This window comes from Nomascus leucogenys, chromosome 8 (genome assembly GCF_006542625.1).
Source record: "Nomascus leucogenys isolate Asia chromosome 8, Asia_NLE_v1, whole genome shotgun sequence".
In the NCBI taxonomy this organism is placed as follows: Eukaryota; Metazoa; Chordata; class Mammalia; order Primates; family Hylobatidae; genus Nomascus; species Nomascus leucogenys.
Window position 1 is genome coordinate 97,415,515 of NC_044388.1, and position 18,347 is coordinate 97,433,861.

The 18,347-nt window shown below is 49.4% G+C and overlaps 1 protein-coding gene across 14 annotated transcripts in view; it reads left to right on the forward strand.

Moving 5' to 3' along the window:
• Positions 1 to 16,714, forward strand: part of GSN (gelsolin) — a 123,752-nt gene extending 107,038 nt beyond the window's left edge. For all 14 annotated transcript variants that reach the window (XM_030817732.1, XM_030817734.1, XM_030817733.1 and 11 more), the window contains 11 exons: positions 993 to 1,125; positions 2,317 to 2,405; positions 2,576 to 2,791; positions 5,184 to 5,317; positions 8,460 to 8,550; positions 10,415 to 10,585; positions 11,211 to 11,385; positions 12,784 to 12,908; positions 13,131 to 13,208; positions 15,281 to 15,341; positions 16,290 to 16,714. In XM_030817732.1, coding sequence (XP_030673592.1) covers positions 993 to 1,125; positions 2,317 to 2,405; positions 2,576 to 2,791; positions 5,184 to 5,317; positions 8,460 to 8,550; positions 10,415 to 10,585; positions 11,211 to 11,385; positions 12,784 to 12,908; positions 13,131 to 13,208; positions 15,281 to 15,341; positions 16,290 to 16,459 — 1,443 coding nt within the window. In that variant the 3' untranslated portion in view covers positions 16,460 to 16,714. The remainder of the gene's footprint in view (positions 1 to 992; positions 1,126 to 2,316; positions 2,406 to 2,575; positions 2,792 to 5,183; positions 5,318 to 8,459; positions 8,551 to 10,414; positions 10,586 to 11,210; positions 11,386 to 12,783; positions 12,909 to 13,130; positions 13,209 to 15,280; positions 15,342 to 16,289) is intronic.
• The last annotated feature ends 1,633 nt before the right edge of the window (positions 16,715 to 18,347 follow it).

The following is an 18,347-nucleotide window of genomic DNA, read 5'->3' on the forward strand; positions in this document are numbered from 1 at the left end:
TCAGGGATCTTAAATGCCTGTTTACCCAGAGCCTTGCCAATTGGTTATTGTTAAACTTTTGACTTTTGACTCTTAAGATAGACTTTTTTTTTTTTTAACTTGGATGAACTTTTTATTTTAGAATAATTTTTAAGTTTACATAAAAATTGTAAAGATAGTACAAAGAGTTCCTATATATCATTCACTCAGCTTCTCCTTAGCATCTTAGCATAACCAGGTACATTTGTCAACACTAAGAAATTAACATTGCTTCAATGCCATTAACTAAACTGTAGACTTTATCCAGATTTCCCCAGTTTTTTATAATAGGTTCCAATCCAGGATACCAGATTGCATTTAGCTCTTTTTACTTTTATTTTTCTTTTCTTCTCTTTTGTTTACTTATTTATTTTCGAGACAGAGTCTGGCTCTGTTACCCAGGCTGGAGTGTAGTGACGCAGTCACAGCTTACTATAGCTCCGACCTCCTGGGCTCAAGTGATCCTCCCACTTCAGCCTCCCAAGTAGCCGGGGCCACAGGCAAGCGCCACCACGCCTTGCTACTTTTTGTATTTTTTGTAGAGATGGGATCTCGCCATGTTGCCCAGGCTGGTCTAGAACTCCTGGGCTCAAGCCATCCACCCACCTGGGCCTCCCAAAGTGCTGGGATTAAAGGTGTGCGACACTGCAACCGGCCTCTTCTCTTTTTTTTTAAATAGTAAAGTTGAATACATTTTCAGCAAACTATGTAGTTCCCCTCTGCCACCCAGTTCCCCAGATTTTATCCCGCCCTCCCTTCCCATGTGCAGTTTGTGTTACCCCTGAGTGTAGGTCAGCAGAGGTGGTTCTGACAAAGCAGAAAAGGAAAAACAATGTCTAAATGTGTGCGAGAGGAAGCCCAGGTGTTACTCTGCAGGGCCATTTGGGACGGGGGGTGGGGCAAGATGGTGGAAGTCTCAGGGCTGGGCGGCCACAGACACTTATGTGCTGGTTCCTTCTGCTTCGTCCCCTCAGGTCTCCAATGGTGCAGGGACCATGTCCGTCTCCCTTGTGGCTGATGAGAACCCCTTCGCCCAGGGGGCCCTGAAGTCAGAGGACTGCTTCATCCTGGACCATGGCAAGGATGGGAAAATCTTTGTCTGGAAAGGTACTGGAGACAGGGGAAGGGTCCCAGCTGGCCTGTAGGATCTTGGGGTTGATGTCCTGCAGCTCCCAGGAACTCAGCTCCGGGGGAGCGTGGAGTGTGGTAGAGGAGCCTGGTGCAATGGAAATCAGAAGGCTTGGGCTGATGCCTTGGTTTTGCATTTGACGTACTGTGTGATCTTGGGCACTTTACTTACCTTCTCTGGGCCTCAGATTCCTGATCTGAGCTAAAATTGGTGTTTCCCAAGTGCATTATAACGTCAGTTCTCTGAGAGGCTAATTGGCATCCTGTAGAAATTATGTAGAAAACGTCTAACTGTATGGTCAGATAAGTTCATGGGCAACAGTGGATTTTAAAATGTTCATTTGTTTACTGTAGGACTTTTAACTTGTTCATTTACAGGGGGGCTTTTCATGAAGATGATCTGGTTTGGGGAATGCTAAGCTGGAAGTTCATAAACTCTTTGGGTACTATCCTGTGGGATTTCTCTTGGAAACCGTTGGCCCAGATGTTTCTTAGAGGTCCTGAGATGTTCTGAGAGGACCCATCAATATCCTCCCCTGATCCTCTAAGGCTCATCTTGGGGAAGAGGACAGAGGAGAGGGAGGCAGTAGGAGGACAGGGAGAAAGGGAGAGAGTGGGGAGAAAGAGAGAGAGAGAGACTATTATAATTATTACTCTCTAGGCCCCCTGGGCCCTGGCCAGCTGATCTGGACCTTGGCCTTGGCAGTGAGAAGGCTGGGACTGAGGGCCAGCACTGGCTGGCCAGGAGCTCCTTGGCACGGGAATGGCCTCAGGGTGGCAGCTTCTCGCTCACTGAGTAACCTAGGTCAAGTAATTTAATCTCTCTAAGACCCTAGTTTCCTTATAGATACTCAGGAAAAGATAGCAATTTTTTTTGTTACTTAAGACTATTTTGTGGATTAAATAATCTATGTATAGTTCTAAGCACAAAATACATGCTCACTAAATGGACCACAATAGTGTTGTGATTGGTGTCACTGGCCAGCCCCAGGCTGGACTCCAGGAGCTGTAGTGAGTGGTCAGCTCTGGGGGTCTCTGGCCTTGGCTGTCCACAGTCTAAGAAGAGTAGGGAGGGAAGTTTGGCAGCTCCTTCTCCTGGACCATTAGAGGTCAGGATGCAGCAGGATCCCGGGCCTCTAACCCTCCATCACTTCCTCTGGCTGCCAACAGGCAAGCAGGCAAACACGGAAGAGAGGAAGGCTGCCCTCAAAACAGCCTCTGACTTCATCACCAAGATGGAGTACCCCAAGCAGACTCAGGTGAGTCTTGGGGGCCAGGTAGGATGGGAAGGGGTGGGTCCTGTTTGGAGGGGATGGGCTGGAGTAGGGCGGGTGTCCCACCCTCAGTATGGATGGGGTATCTGAGGCTACCCTGGAGACCCTTGCTGGGCAGCCCAGCCACATCCTGCTCCTCCGCCTCCCCTCCCCAGGTCTCGGTCCTTCCCGAGGGCGGTGAGACCCCACTGTTCAAGCAGTTCTTCAAGAACTGGCGGGACCCAGACCAGACAGACGGCCTGGGCTTGTCCTACCTTTCCAGCCATATCGCCAACGTGGAGCGGGTGCCCTTCGACGCCGCCACCCTGCACACCTCCACTGCCATGGCTGCCCAGCACGGCATGGATGATGATGGCACAGGCCAGAAACAGGTACGTTTAGGGCGTGGGGTGGGTGTGTCCAGGCCCCTCCCTCACTTTCCCCATGCACTGCCTCTTGCTTCCCCAAGGAGGTTTCTCTCTGAGGTTTGCACAATTTTGGTAGCTGAGATTCTTTGGTGTTACTTAGTTTTTACAGCCAATCCACCCTGAGCACCTACTGCGTATCAGGCCCTAAGCCAAGTGTCTTGGCCCCACCTTGCCCTGAGGAGTGCCTGGTCTGGGAGGGGAGTTGACCACAGCCACAGACCTGTGTGATCAGTGGAAGATGGGAGGGAGCACAGGGGATTGTGCGGACACAGGAAGCAGCGGGGGTGTTTGGTCAGGGCAGCCTGCACAGAGATGGGAACCCTTGGGTGGGGTCTCAGAGTAGGAGTAGGGCTTTGCTGCCGGAGAGGAAGAGTGGAGAGTGGTGGGCATTCCAGGAGGGACTCACTATTGTTCGGAAAGGAGGGAGCTATCCCAGGGGGCTAGTGCTGATGGCATCCCCAGGGAGGGGCCTTGAATGCCAATTTCAAGGGTGTGGACTTGATCCTCTAACCAGTGGGTTCTAGGGAGGGGTTTCTCTTTTTATTAAATCAGAAATGCAACAGGCTCAGATCTATGCTTTATCTTTTTTTTTTCTTTTTTTTAATAGAGACAGGGTCTCGCTATGTTGCCCAGGCTAGTTTCAAACTCCTGGGCTCAAGCAATCCTCCTGCCTTGGCCCCACAAAGTGTTGGAATTACAAGCGTGAGCCACTGCACCCGGCCACGTGCTTTAGAAACTCACCGAGAAAATGGGTTGGAATATGACTCCAGGATATCATTAGAAGAAAAAAATCAGTTAAAAAATAAATAAAAGAAAAATAAAAAGAAAACTAAGAAAATGGATTAGAGGCAGGAAAATGAAGGTAGAGAGCTTATAAGGAGCTGGTTCTAATAGTGTACAGGAGAGATGATGACCTTGAGACTAAGAAGGTCACAGTGGAGAAGGGGAAGAGGGATGTGGGGTTCAGAGGTGTTTAGGAGGTAGAATCCGCCTCAGGCAAACTTGATTCCATTCCTAATGATAGGAATAACAAACGTGTTCATTTTTATGTATTATTGTTTTTGGTTTGGTGTTAGCATTGATTCGTTGCTTCAGTGGATAGGGAGAATGTAATGAAAATATTTCGGGTGGGGCGGTGTGGTAAGACCCCTGGCATCCTGACTGTGAGACTTTGGGCAAGTTACATAACCTCTTTGAGCTTCACTTTCTCACTTGTAAAGTGGGATTTCATCCCACTCCATCACCTTCAAGAATGTTCAAAATCCAGAGATTCTAGGATTCCGTTTCCCAGGACTTGGACTACTCCGTGCCTCCATAGCTCCACCAGGTGGCGCTGCCAGGCCTTGTGACCACTTGGAAAAAGTGGTGTCACCAGAACGCTGCGGAGACCTGCCAGCAGGGGTCACGCCTAGGTCGCCTCGTGGTGGCCCTGCCTCTGCAGGTGACCTATGAAATGCCTGGCAGGCCCAGCACGGTGGCTCACGCCTGTAATCCCAGCACTTTGGGTGGCCGAGGCGGGTGGATCACCTGAGGTCAGCAGTTCAAGACCAGCCTGGCCAACATAGTGAAACCCCCATCTCTACTAAAAATACAAAACTTAGCTGGCCATGGTGGCAGGCACCTGTAATCCCAGCTACTCGGGGGGCTGAGACAGAAGAATTGCTTGAACCCGGGAGGCAGAGGTTGCAGTGAGCCGAGATTGCGCCATTGCATTCTAGCCTGGGCGACCAGAGTGAAACCTCGTCTCAAAAAAAGAAAAAAGAAAGAAAGAATCCAGGCAGCTCAGTAACAATATAGATAATGGTGATATTAGTAAGACAATAATAATAATTATGATAATAAAAGCGGCTGCCACCTACAGAGCAGTCCCTTTGTGCTGGGCCCTGTGCTAGACTTTCATGAGTAAACTCATTTGAGCCTCACAGTACTTTGAGGTAGGTACTATGATTATCCCCATTTTGCAGATGGGAAAACTAAGGCTAAGAGCGGTTAAGCCCGTTGTCTGAGGTCTCATGGCCCAGAAGGGGATGAGGGGCCTGATTTAGGGTCTGTGTCTGGCTCCTCCCCTCACTACTGCATTCCTTTGGAGCTGCCTTGACAATCCTCAGCAAAGGACAGACGGGCTGGGGCAGGGCATGATATGAGGGTCCCGGGCAGGAACCCTGACCCAGAGTCCCAGCCCTGCCTCCTAGTGGCTCTGTGAGTTGGGCAAACCATTTAACTCCGGTCCGAGCCCAAGTGATTAAAAGTTCATCCCATGGTCTAACCACAACCTACCACACTGCGGTCTCCTGGCTTGCCTGAGCTGGGGGGTGGGGGTGCTGCACAGCATCTGACCCCAGCTTTGCTCCTGCAGATCTGGAGAATTGAAGGTTCCAACAAAGTGCCCGTGGACCCTGCCACATATGGACAGTTCTATGGAGGCGACAGCTACATCATTCTGTACAACTACCGCCATGGTGGCCGCCAGGGGCAGATAATCTACAACTGGTGAGGTTCTGGGGCCATCGGTGTGTGTCGTGGGGGTACTGGCTGGGCCCTGAGCAGGGCTGAAGACAGACTGAGGGTGTAAGGGCCTGAGGTGGGACCACCACTCCCTGCTGGGAGAGGCTCTTGTCCACAGGGCAACACCACTTTCTTATTTCTCCAAACAACTTTGAAACTCTTCTTACCAAATGATTATACATCTATTGTAGGATATAGTGAATGTGGAGAAACAAACAGAACATCTCCCACAAATCCATGCCAAGTACTGTGCACACTAGGGTTTATCCTCCCACACGTATTTTTCAAGCCAAAAAATTTTTTAAATTTATTTTATTTTTATTTATTTAATTATTTATTTTATTTATTTTGAGACAGAGTTTTGCTCTTGTTGCCCAGGCTGGAGTGCAATGGTGTGGTCTCACTCACTGCAACCTCTGCCTCCCAAGTTCAAGCAATTCTCTTGCCTCAGCCTCTCTAGTAGCTGGGATTACAGGCACCCGCCACCATGCCTGGCTAATTTTTTGTATTTTTAGTAAAGACGGGGTTTCACTATGTTGACCAGGCTGGTCTTGAACTCCTGACCTCAGATGATCCATTTGCCTCAGCCTCCCAAAGTGCTGGGGTTACAGGCATGAGCCACCACACCCAGCCCCAAATTATTTTAAAACAGAGAATACATTTACATGGTTCAAAAATCAAAACAGAGTATAAAGGTATTTATTGAGAAATCTTATTCCCACCCCTGTCCCTCTCTGCCCCATTCTCCAGACCCCACCCCTTCTTGGGTAACTGCTTTAATCTCTTGCATATCCTTCCAGTAATTCTTTGTGAAAAAAAAAAAAATGCAAATAATTTATAGCCTGGTCCCTCCTTTCCTTACACAAAAGGTAGCATACTTTGTATATTGCCCTGCACCTTGCTTTTCTGACTCCATTCTTCCTAGAGATCAATAATGTCAGTATATAGAGACATAGAGAGCTTCCTCATTCTTTTTTACAGTTGCATAATAGTCCTTTGGGTGGCTTTACTATAGTTTATTTAACAAATTCCTTGATGATGCATATTTGGGTTGATTCCAGTCTTTCTCTATTACAAACATTGCTGTGATTAGTAACCTTAAACAAACATCATTTTGAACATGCAGAGAAATGCCTCTAGAAGTAAGTTCCCAGAAGTGAGATTGCTGCGTCAAAGAGTAACTGCACTTGTCATTTTGATAGATAGCCCCCGATTTCCCTTCGTAGCGTTCGTAGCGTTTTACATTCCCACCAAGCAACCTGTGAGAGTCCCTGGTTCCCTATAGTCACACCTGTGGATTGTGTGGTCAAACTCGGGCGTTTGCCAATCTTATGGTTTATAAAATGGTGTCTCAGTGTATTTTTAACTTGCATTTCTCTTACTATACAGTCTAAAACTTTTTGTCTGATTATTGGCTGTTGGATTTTTTTCTTCTTTTTTTTTTTTTTGAGACAGGGTCTTGCTCTGTTGCCCAGGCTGGAGTGCAGTGGTGCGATCTCTGCTCACCACAACCTCTGCCTCCGGGGCTCAAGTGATTATTGTGCCTCAGCCTCCCGAGTAGCTGGGACTACTCGCCACTGCTCACCACCACGCCCGGCTACTTTTTGTACTTTAGTATGGATGGGGTTTTGCCATGTTGCCCAGGCTGGTCTCGAACTCCTCAAGCAATCCGCCTGCCTCAGCCTCCCAAAGTATTGGGGTTATAGGCATGAGCCACCACGCCCGGCTGGATTCCTTCTTTTTTAAACTTATTTTGAAATAATATTAGACACTTGCTGAAAAGTTGCAAAAATTGTACAGACAGTTCTCGTATATCCATTACCCAATGGAATATTCACCTATGTTCACATCTTACATAACCATAGCACAATTAACAAAGCCAGGAAGCGAACATTGACACAATACTACTTACTAATCTATAGGCTTTACCTAAATTTCCTCAGTTTTCCCATTACTTTTTTTTCAGACAGAGTCTTGCTCTGTCGCCAGGCTGGAGTGCAGTGGCATGATCTCGGCTCACTGCAACCTCTGCCTCCCAGGTTCAAGCAATTCTTCTGCCTCAGCCTCCCGAGTATCTGGGACTACAGATGTGCGCCTCCACACCTGACTAATTTTTGTATTTTTAGTAGAGATGGAGTTTCACCATGTTGGGCAGGCTGGTTTCGAACTCCTGACTTCAACTGATCTGCCTGCCTTGGCCTCCCAAAGTGCTGGGATGACAGGCGTGAGCCATCGCACCCAGCCCCCACTACTGTTCTTTTCCTGATCTAGGATCTAACCCAGGATCCCACATGGCATTTACTCATCATGTCTCCAAAGTCTCTGAATCTATGGCAGTTGCCCGGTCTTTCCTTTTTTTCACGCCCTTAACACTTTTAAAGAGTACTAGTCAGTTATTTTGTAGAATGTCTCTCAATTCGACAACCTCAGACATTTAAAAACAGCTTAAATTTTTTTTTTACTAGATAATACATACACCTGGTACAAAATTTGTGAGAAGACTGTTTAAAAAATTAGCTGCATCAGCACATTAATAGGTCAGATTTTGTTTGCTTATATGACGACATATGTTGGTTATGGAAAACTTAGACAATATGCAAAGAGGTGGGATAGAAAGGCAAAATCCCCCTAAATCTTCCCTCTAAGGGCAATCACCGTGGACCTTTTGGTGAACATCTGTGCAGACCTCTCTGCATGTGTTCACGGGAGGCTTGATCACTGACATCTTTTCCCACAAATAGGCTCTTGTAACACTTGCTATTCTGCGACCTGCTTTTCCACCTGGAGAAATGTCCTGACCACTTTTCTGCATCTCAGATTTGAGTCTCAGATCATCTTCTCTGTGGCTGTTCAGCGTGGGATGACCCAGCCAGTCTCCTGTGGGACACATTTAGCATAAGGAAATCCATGCGTTGCACTCAGATCTCTGTAAGCGGGCAAGATGCTAGGCTGAGAGTGGAAGTGTTGGTGTGGTTCCTGGCTCTCATTGTTCTGAAAGAGTCCCCTTCCCTCTCTGTCTGTTTCATTACTGGTAACAGGGAGATGTGTAGGTTTCTCAGACTCGGGGCAAGGGAGAGGCTCAGGGCTCTGTGTGCACCTTGATGCTGAATCTCACTTCCCCTTCCAGGCAGGGTGCCCAGTCTACCCAGGATGAGGTCGCTGCATCTGCCATCCTGACTGCTCAGCTGGATGAGGAGCTGGGAGGTACCCCTGTCCAGGTGAGCCCAGCCCACCACCTCTCTGGGCTGCAGCCTGAGCCTTGTCCTTCTCTTCATTCATCTGTCTGACTCTCATCCATCCATTCGTTTGTCCATCCGTCCATCCATCCATCCATCCATCCATCCATCCATCCATCCATGTATCCATCTGTGGAACAGGTATTTATTTAGGGCTTCCATGTGTTCCATGCTGCATCTGTAGCCATGGACACACAGACACACTGCTCCTGCCCTAATGGACTTTGCAGTCTTGGGTGGTAGTAGACATTCAACACACGTGCACACCAATGGCTATGACAGATGCAGCGAGTGAAATTGACAAGACCTTGGGAGAGAGACATGGGAGAGGCGATGTGGCTGAGCACGGATATGGAACCAGCAGGCTTGGGTTTGAATCCGGTCCTCACCTCCGGGCAACTTTGGGCAAGTCACTTAGCCTCTCTGTGTCCTCAAAATAGGGGTAATAACAATACCGTCCCACAGGATTGCTGTGAGGATTAAGAGTTAACATTTGTAAGCATTTAGAGTCATGCCTGGCATATAAGAAGTCCCCCCCTTATACACTTGTGTTAAGTACAAGGATGTAAATCCCAGGTAGAATCCTATTGGATTAGAAAAGTCCACCCCTGTCCCAGGAGGGGACTGTTCGACTGGGACCTCTAATGCACATGTAGGAGTTGCCCAGCTAGAGTGAAGGAAAGCACATTCTGGGTAAAGGGTGGTACACATGCAAAGGCCCTGAGGTGGGAAGGGGCGTTGGGTGTTAAAGCAAGGGGAAAATGACATGATTTGAGGCTAGAGAGATGCTCAGAGGGGCCAGACCACCAGAGGCCATGGTGATGATGTTGACCTTGATGCTGAGAACAACAGGAAGTTGCTGAATGATAAGTCTGAGGTGTAGGGATTTCTGGTTTAAAAAGTCACTCTGGCCAGGCGCTGGAGGGCAGCAGAGCTGGTTTGTGGAGATATGGGGGAAGTGGACAACAATTGTGCTTCCTCCATCCTACGGTGGGAGTGGGCAGGGCTCTAGATTGGGATTGGGGGTTCGTGCCCTGACCTTTGACTATGATAGTCATTAGTGCTGGGCACTAAATGAGATGATGACCATCTTAGCTCAGTGCATCCTGACAACAGCCTTGGGAGTAGCATCCTTGGCTCCATTTTTCAGAGGAGGAACCCAAGAGGTTGAGACACGTGCCCAAGTTCTCACCATCAGGGTGGAGTTGGGGTCCAAGCCCTAACTCAGTGGCGATGGGTCGTGGTGGGAAGCAACTGCCATATGCCCGACGTACATGTGAGGTTTTCTTCTGGACATAGTTAGCCGGGGCCACGGTAAGGTGCAGCACACAGGGCAGGAGCAGATGTGAGGGTGTACGTCTTCCCCGCCTCACTCCCACCACCAAGCCCCTGCCTGCTGCCTGCATCTGGGGTGCACTGGCTGTGCAGGAGGGGGTTTTCTGGATCTAGAATGCTCTGTTTTTACCACTCCCCCAGCAGTCATGCGCAGGCCTGACGTCAGCATTCTGGGAGAATGTCCACCAGCAATCCCTGTGCTTCTATTTAAGGGAACATTTGCAAACACAGGCTCTCCTGGTTTTTGGACCAGGCTGAGGGTCAGGAAGGCACGTCCTCATGGAGATGGAGAGCAGCCACAGCAGCAGTGCCCTGGGGACCTCAGACAATAGCACTGTCTCCACCCTTCCTGGAATTCTGGTGTCCCCGCCTGTGTGTTGTCGGGTCACATTCCATGCCACACACAGACACAAGTGTGATGGCTTCGTCTGGAGGGATGGGCCCAGTGCGACATAGAAGGACTGAAGCCTGCCCCCAAGGTCCCTGACTCGCTCTCCTGTCTCCCTGCCAGAGCCGTGTGGTCCAAGGCAAGGAGCCCGCCCACCTCATGAGCCTGTTTGGTGGGAAGCCCATGATCATCTACAAGGGCGGCACCTCCCGCGAGGGCGGGCAGACAGCCCCTGCCAGCACCCGCCTCTTCCAGGTCCGCGCCAACAGCGCTGGAGCCACCCGGGCTGTCGAGGTAATTTCCAGGTCCTGGACCACAGAAGGGATTGGCCTCCCTGAAACCTCCCAGCTCAATGACCAGATCTCCAGGCACAGGAACGGGGGCGGGGGGAGGTGAGTGAGGGGGTAAGAAGCAGCTTTTTGTATTTTCCTGCCCTGGCCACAGGGTTGTCTGTCTTAGACTTCCCCCTGTTTCAAGGATACCCAGTGTCCCTTGCACACTTTGCATAGTGGACAGCTCACTACCTACCATTCTGTACAATCAGGATGCCATTCCTGATTATGTTCCAGTTGTCCACTATCCCTTTCACGGAGGAAGGCACAGATCTGGACATGATTCCCAGGGTGGTCTGAGCAGCCTAGAGGGAAATGGGACTCTCACCTCCTTTGTTCTGGGCACTCAACTTCTGTTAATGCAGCCCTGAATTCTAGAATCATGTTGGCTAGTCACGGTGCATTAGTGACTCATGGGAGTCAACCAAGGCCATCAGGGTCCAAAGTCTGTGCCCTTAGCTCTGATGGGCTGTACTCCTCCAAGTCCCCACCTGAGAGTTAGTCCTGCTGCAGGGTCTCCTGGGCTGTGAGGAGGGGGCTGAGGGCTTTTTGTCTGGTTCCTGATTAACCAAGCTGTACCCTCCCAGGTATTGCCTAAGGCTGGTGCACTGAACTCCAACGATGCCTTTGTTCTGAAAACCCCCTCAGCCGCCTACCTGTGGGTGGGTACAGGAGCCAGCGAGGCAGAGAAGAAGGGGGCCCAGGAGCTGCTCAGGGTGCTGCGGGCCCAACCTGTGCAGGTGGCAGAAGGCAGCGAGCCAGGTAGGAGCCGGGGTGGGGGGCCTGCTGCACTCTGGATGCAGCTGTTATGTTTCCCTTCTTTCCTTCAGCTTGGGGGCTCTAAATCCTCCCCTCCACCCCGCCCCAGGGCCTGTCCCTAATGTATGTTAAATAAAAGCAGTTGCATTAAAATGAGGGCTGTGGTCAGAGAGAAGGAGGTCTCCAGGAGCTAAAGAAAGGAGAGCCTAGTCTGGGCATGGTGGCTCACGCCTGTAATCCCAGCACTTTGGGAGGCTAAGGTGGGCGGATCACCTGAGGTTGGGAGTTCAAGACTAGCCTGACCAACATGGAGAAACCCCATCTCTACTAAAAATACAAAATTAGCCGGGCATGGTGGCACATGCCTGTAATCCCAGCTACTTGGGAGGCTGAGGCAGGAGAATTGCTTGAACCCGAGAGGTGGAGGTTGCGGTGAGCTGGGATCACGCTATTGCACTCCAGCCTGGGCAACAGGAGTAAAACTGTCTCAAAAAGAAGAAAGAAAGAAAGGAGAGCCCAGTGTGGGAAGGAGCAGTTGGGCTGTGGAAGGAGGCAGTCCCTCGCTAGGAAGCCTTGAAAGGTGGTAGGCAGGGCTGATAGCATCAGAGGGGCAGTGGTCTCCTTGCATCTCTAGACTCTCCATGGACAGAAATGCCAACGGCCTGCTCTGTTTCCAGAATGTGGGCTGGGCAGCTCTTCCTTCTGCCAGCCTGCAGTCTTTATACTGTTACTTTGAGTTCATTCCCAGCTGCTTGATGCTTAACAGAAATGGAGAAGAGTGACTTGGTCTAAAGCAGCTCTGTCCAGCAGAACCGTCTATGCAGATGGACATGTTCTGTATCTGCCAGGTCCAATGTGACAGCCAGTAGTCACATGTGGCTGTTGAGCACTTGAAATGCGACCAGTGGGAATTAGTGGGCATGAAGAACTGAACTTTTAGTTGAATTTAATTTTAATGAATTTAAATTTAAATGGCTGCACATGTACAGAGCGGGTATAGTGGAAACAGTATAGGTATTAGAATCAGACAAGATTTGTATCCTGGACTTAACACTTAACCATCTGTGTGACCTTGAGTGAGTTGCTTAACCTCTCCAAGCCACAATTGCCTCATTAGCTGAGTGGAGCTAATGATCCTCATCCCGCAATGCTGTCGTCAGCCTCAGGCCAATAGTAGTCCTGGCTGTGTGACTACTGCCAAGTCTGCCCTCTCCGGGCCTCTATTTCGTCACCTTCCAGTTCCCTCAGGCCTCTTCCCTCTGGATCTCCTGGGATTTTTAAGACGGAGGGAGGAGAGGGAGAGCAGTTGGTTGTGCTTGGGCAGAGCTGGTCCCAGGGTCCGATGAGATGGGAGAGGGGGTGATGGCATCCCTTGGCAACTGGCGTGGCCTCCCCTCACAGATGGCTTCTGGGAGGCCCTGGGCGGGAAGGCTGCCTACCGCACATCCCCACGGCTGAAGGACAAGAAGATGGATGCCCATCCTCCTCGCCTCTTTGCCTGCTCCAACAAGATTGGACGTTTTGTGGTGAGCCCCTGCGGAGGTCACACCTCTGCTTTCCCCTTGGAAGGCAAGTTCCACAGGACTGGCCTGCAGCAGGGGCAGGAGAAACATTTCTGATGGCATGGCACAGAGGAAGGGGCCCCCTGCCAGCTGCAGCCAGCTGTGCCACTCCCTCAGGGGGCAGATAGAGGAAGCCCACCCAGGGGAGGGAAGACATCTCGCTGATGCTCTTTCATTCCTTCCCAGATCGAAGAGGTTCCTGGTGAGCTCATGCAGGAAGACCTGGCTACGGATGACGTCATGCTTCTGGACACCTGGGACCAGGTGGGTGAAGGACAGGTGAAGACTGTCTGTGCCAGAGGGAGTGGGAGAAACTAGACTTCCAGTTCTATGATCAGTTGCTAGAAGGACCTAAAAGAGGCAGTGCCAGGTGTTGCCAGAAAAGTCTCTAAGGCTACTGGAAGTCACTTCTTCTTTCTGAGGTTCCATTTCCTCATCTGTAAACTGGGAGTGGCAGTACCTCCCTTGCAGACACACTCACCTTGAAGCTGCAAAACGCCCTATAAAGGCAAATCACATGACCTTCATCATTCTCTCCCAGACCTTGCAGGAGCATGAACTCTTCCTTTACATCTGTTGGTGGAGGATGTTGAACTTAGCAGCATCTTGTTTGGAGGCATAAACTGTCCAGTGTCACCTAGAGGCTCTAGAGGGCTTCTGCTTCTGGTTTGAGGGCTCTGGGCTCTGCCTCTGCTTCATCTCCTAGAGAAGGCCATTATGTAGGACTTGGCAGGGGAAGATGCCATTCACTCACCCAACCAATATTAATTGGGCACTGCTTTGTGCCAATGCTTTATGTTTGAGATGCTAGGGATAGAGCAATGAATAAAGTAGGCATTTTCCTGCCCTCCCAGGGCTTACGTTCTCATGGGGGTGTCAGGTCAGTCACCTTTCCTATCAAGGTGGCTTCTCCCAGAGTCCTCAGAGTTATGGAGCGGCTGGCCATGAAGGCATAAGACTCTACACTACCCACAGGGCTGCTTGGAATCCCCAGTTGGAAGATCAGGACCAAAAATGGTTGCAGCTTGAGCCATTCAGCAGTTGTCATTGATTGATCCATTGGCTACTTAATCTGTTTGTTCATCTGTTAGGGATTCAGTCAGCCAACATTTATTCAGCACCACTGTCTTCCAGGCAAAATGCTGAGTGCTGAGAATCCTATCATGAGCAAAATAGATAGAATGCCTGCCTTCGAGGGGCTTCCACTTTAGTTGGGAACACATTTATAAATAAATAAGAGAGGGCCAGACACGTTGGCTCACGCTTGTAAACCCAGCACTTTGAGAGGCTGAGGTGGGCAGATCACTTGAGGTCAGGGGTTCAAGACCAGCCTGGCCAACATGGTGAAACCCCGTCTCTACTAAAAATACAAAAAAATTAGCCAGGCTTGGTGGCGGGTGCCTATAATCCCAGCTACTTGGGAGGTCGAGGCAGAAGAATCACTTGAACCCAGGAGGCGGAGGTTGCAGTGAGCTGAGATCACAACACTGCACTCCAGCCTGGGTGACAGTGGGACTCCATCTTAAAAAAAAGTGAGAGAAACCAAGTCTGACATTTTATTGTCTAATGCCATTTTATCAATGATAGGTGCTCTTTGAAGTAATATTTTAGATATGCATAAAAATAGATGATACATAAAAATCAGCTAAATAATGTGTAATAGAACTTGTAACAAGACTCAGAATGGTGATAGTGGTGGGTGAGTTATTTTTATTCCAAGCCTTAGGCCTATTTTGACAAAGATGCACACAGACCGGCACATAGTAGACTCTCGGTGCATATTTGTTGGGTGAATAAATGAGTGAGAATATGTTTGGCCACTCATTTGTTGAACGAGTGAATGCTGTTCAAGAGATAACTCATGGACCTTTCGAGAAGAATCTCAAACTCAATGCCTGATGGCACCTGGTTGGCAATGTTAGCTAGTGAAGCAGGCTGGGATGGGGAGACGTGAGGGAGCAGTGGAGTCTGAGGCAAACTAGAACTGCCCATCTCAAAGGGGCGGCTCCTGCACAGCTTGACTCAAGTGAGGTTTGAAGGCCCAGGCTGCTAGATCCTCCAATTTTTTAAGAGAAGTTGAAAATCTAGATTTTTATGTCATCAACGGTTTAAAAAGACATTGTTGGCCAACACAAGGTGGTGGGTGAGCAAACAAAATGTTTGTAGGTTGCCAGTTTTCAACCTCTGTTCCAAATCCCTCCAGTCTTAGTTCATGGGCTCTGTTAGTAAGGGGAGGGCTTTGTCTGGTCTGACACCTGGCTCCTCCCCAGTCTTCCTCCAGCCGTGAATTTGATCAGCACTCCTCATGTACCTTTCATGTATCATCTCACCTCCAGGTCTTTGTCTGGGTTGGAAAGGATTCTCAAGAAGAAGAAAAGACAGAAGCCTTGACTTCTGGTGAGGACCTAAGTTGCTGGGGCCGAGGGGGGTGTCCATTGCTTGTGGGGTGGTGGGAGTGGCTCCTGTACAGGTCTGGGAATGAGCATCATTTCCAGGGGACTGATGGACAAGATAAGGTGGGGACTTCCTCCTCTGTGGCCAGTCCCTCATAAATCCTGCCTGGGGTAGTGAAGAACAGAACCCTGGGTTTCCGAAGGAACTGATCTGTTCTTGGAGAAGGAAGGAACAGATGACAAGTCACTTCAAGTTTCCAGAATACTCAGGAGCTGAACTTGTCAAGGTTTAGATGTGGCAAAGCAGGCCATGCATGTAATCCCAGCATTTTGGGAGGCCAAGGCAGGAGGATCACTTGAGCCCAGGAGTTTGAGAGCAGCCCGGGCAACATAGTGAAACCCCATCTCTAGAAAAAATACAAAAAAATTAGCCAGGCGTGTTGATGTATAGCCCTGGTCCCAGCTACTCAGGAGGTTGAGGTCAGAGGATTGCTTGAGCCCAGGAGTTCACGGCTGCTGTGAGCCATGATCGCACCACTATACTGTAGCCTGGGTGACAGAACGAGATGGTGTCTCAAAATGAAGACAAGAAAAAGAAAAAGATGTTGCAAAGCAGATTCCTGGCAGCTGAATAGATCTGATTTATGAGCTGGGAACCCAAAAGTTGGTTCCCATATCTTCCAGTAGGGGACTGCAAGGGAAATAAGCTTTATGAAGCAGGAGGTTAAGCCATAGCCCCGTCCCTTCCTGTGTTCCTCAGCAGGGTGGTGGAGAACCCACGTGGGTATCATGCCTTTAAAGGAGGATGGTGCCCAGGGCAGGGGGTGGGCAGTAGGGACAGTAGGACCATAGACCCTCTTCTTTGTCAACTCCTGTCTTGAGCCACCCTCTCCCTGGTGTGGGAGGCACTAAGAATTCCTGGGGTTTCCTTTTCTTGCACGTGTGTCTGCAGCTAAGCGGTACATCGAGACAGACCCAGCCAATCGGGATCGGCGGACGCCCATCACCATGGTGAAGCAAGGCTTTGAGCCTCCCTCCTTCGTGGGCTGGTTCCTTGGCTGGGATGATGATTACTGGTCTGTGGACCCCTTGGACAGGGCCATGGCTGAGCTGGCTGCCTGAGGAGGGGCAGGACCCACCCATGTCACCAGTCAGTGCCTTTGGGAACTGTCCTTCCCTCAAAGAGGCCTTACAGCCAGCAGAGCAACTCTGCTATGAGTGTGTGTGTGTGTGTGTTTTGTTTCGTTTTTTTTTTTTTTTTTTTTTTTTTTTACAGTATCCAAAAATAGCCCAGCAAAAATTCAAAGTCCTTGCAAAATTGTCTAAAATGTCTGTGTTTGGGAAATCAAATTCAATGAAAACATTTTGAAGTGTGTACTCTAGTGTGGCTCGTTTCCTTGTGCCCATCTGACAGTGAGAGCCAGCGTCTTCTCTGCCTGTGTCCCTGGTAATTCTGAGAATGCCCAGAGAGGTGCCTAGCATTTGCCTGTAAACTAGTAGAAAAGCTACATCCACCCTGTGTGTGAATCCTGGTGCCCTGAGGCGATGCCACAGTGAGTTGAGAGGTGTATAGATTGTCTTGGGGGATACCTATGTGAAAGGAAATAGGGAGGGGCCGGGCACGGTGGCTCACACATGTAATCCTGGCACTTTGGGAGACCGAGGCAGGCAGATCACCTGGGATCAGGAGTTCGAGACCAGCCTGGCCAACATGGTGAAAGCCTGTCTCTACTAAAAATAAAAAATTAGCCAGGAGTGGTGGCACACGCCTGTAATCCCACCTACTCGGGAGGCTGAGACAGGAGAATCTCTTGAACCCAGGAGGCAGACGTTGCAGTCAGCTGAGATTGCGCCATTGCACTCCAGCCTGGGTGACAGAGCGAGATTCTGTCTCAAAAGAAAGGAAATAGGTGGGGAACCAAGGAAGACTGGGAGAGCCATCAGACCCTAGACGCAAGTCTGACCCTAGGTGGAGAAAAAAGGGAGAGAAGGTTGTGCGGAAGTGAATTAGTGGTCATTTATTTAATCCAGGAAGATTTGGCAAAGCTTGTCGGCAGTCCCAAAGCCAAATTCAGTGTTCTTTTTAAATTTAATGGTATAGTCCCATTTTTGTTGTTTTTTATTGTGGCAAACTGTACATAACAGAGTTTATTTTAACCATTTGTAAGTGTGTATTTCAGTAACATTGCATATACAGTGTTGTGTAGCCATCAGCAGTCTCTGTACCCAGACCTTTTTGATAATCCCCAATATAAATGCTCTGCCCATTAAATACTAATTCCCCGTTCTTCCCTATTCGCCAGCCCCTGGTAACCTGTATTTTACTTTCAGTCTCAGAATTTGACTATTCCAGGGACCTCATATAAGTGGAATCATACAACATTTGTCCTCTGTGTGTGGTTTATTTCACTTAGCAGAATGTTTTCAAGACTTACCCATGTTGTAGCATATATCAACTTTTCACTCCTTTTTGTGGCTGAGTAATATTCTACTGCATGTCTATACCACATCTGGTTTATTCAGCCATCAATGGACTCTTTGTTATTTGTGCCTTTTGGCTATTATGCTTAAGGCTGCTATGAACATGAGCAGTCCGTTCGATTCAAAGTGTTCTTGAGCCAGAGTCAAAGTCAGCCAGCAAAGGAATCATGTGTCTCTCGTAAGCAGGCGTGCCTTATCTGCCCCCTGCACTCAGTCTTTGGGAGGCCTGGCCTTGGGACACATGTGGGATGAAGTTCAAAGCCAGCAGCCAGAGCCCTTATCAATTATATGCCCTGCAGTAGAAAGCAGGCAGGGTGCATCCTCATAGCTGCCACATCCTGTAGCAGCTGCTTGGACCTTCCTTGCTACCTCTGGTTCCCACAGATTCATTCTGCTGCCCCAAAGCTATGTGGAGAAATCACTGCAGCAGCTGCCATCACAAGAGCTGCCCCCAGATGCTCTCAAAGTTTATGGTCTTCAGGGTATGGGAAAGGGACTCTTCTGTGCCTTCTTGGTCCCCTGGGTCCTG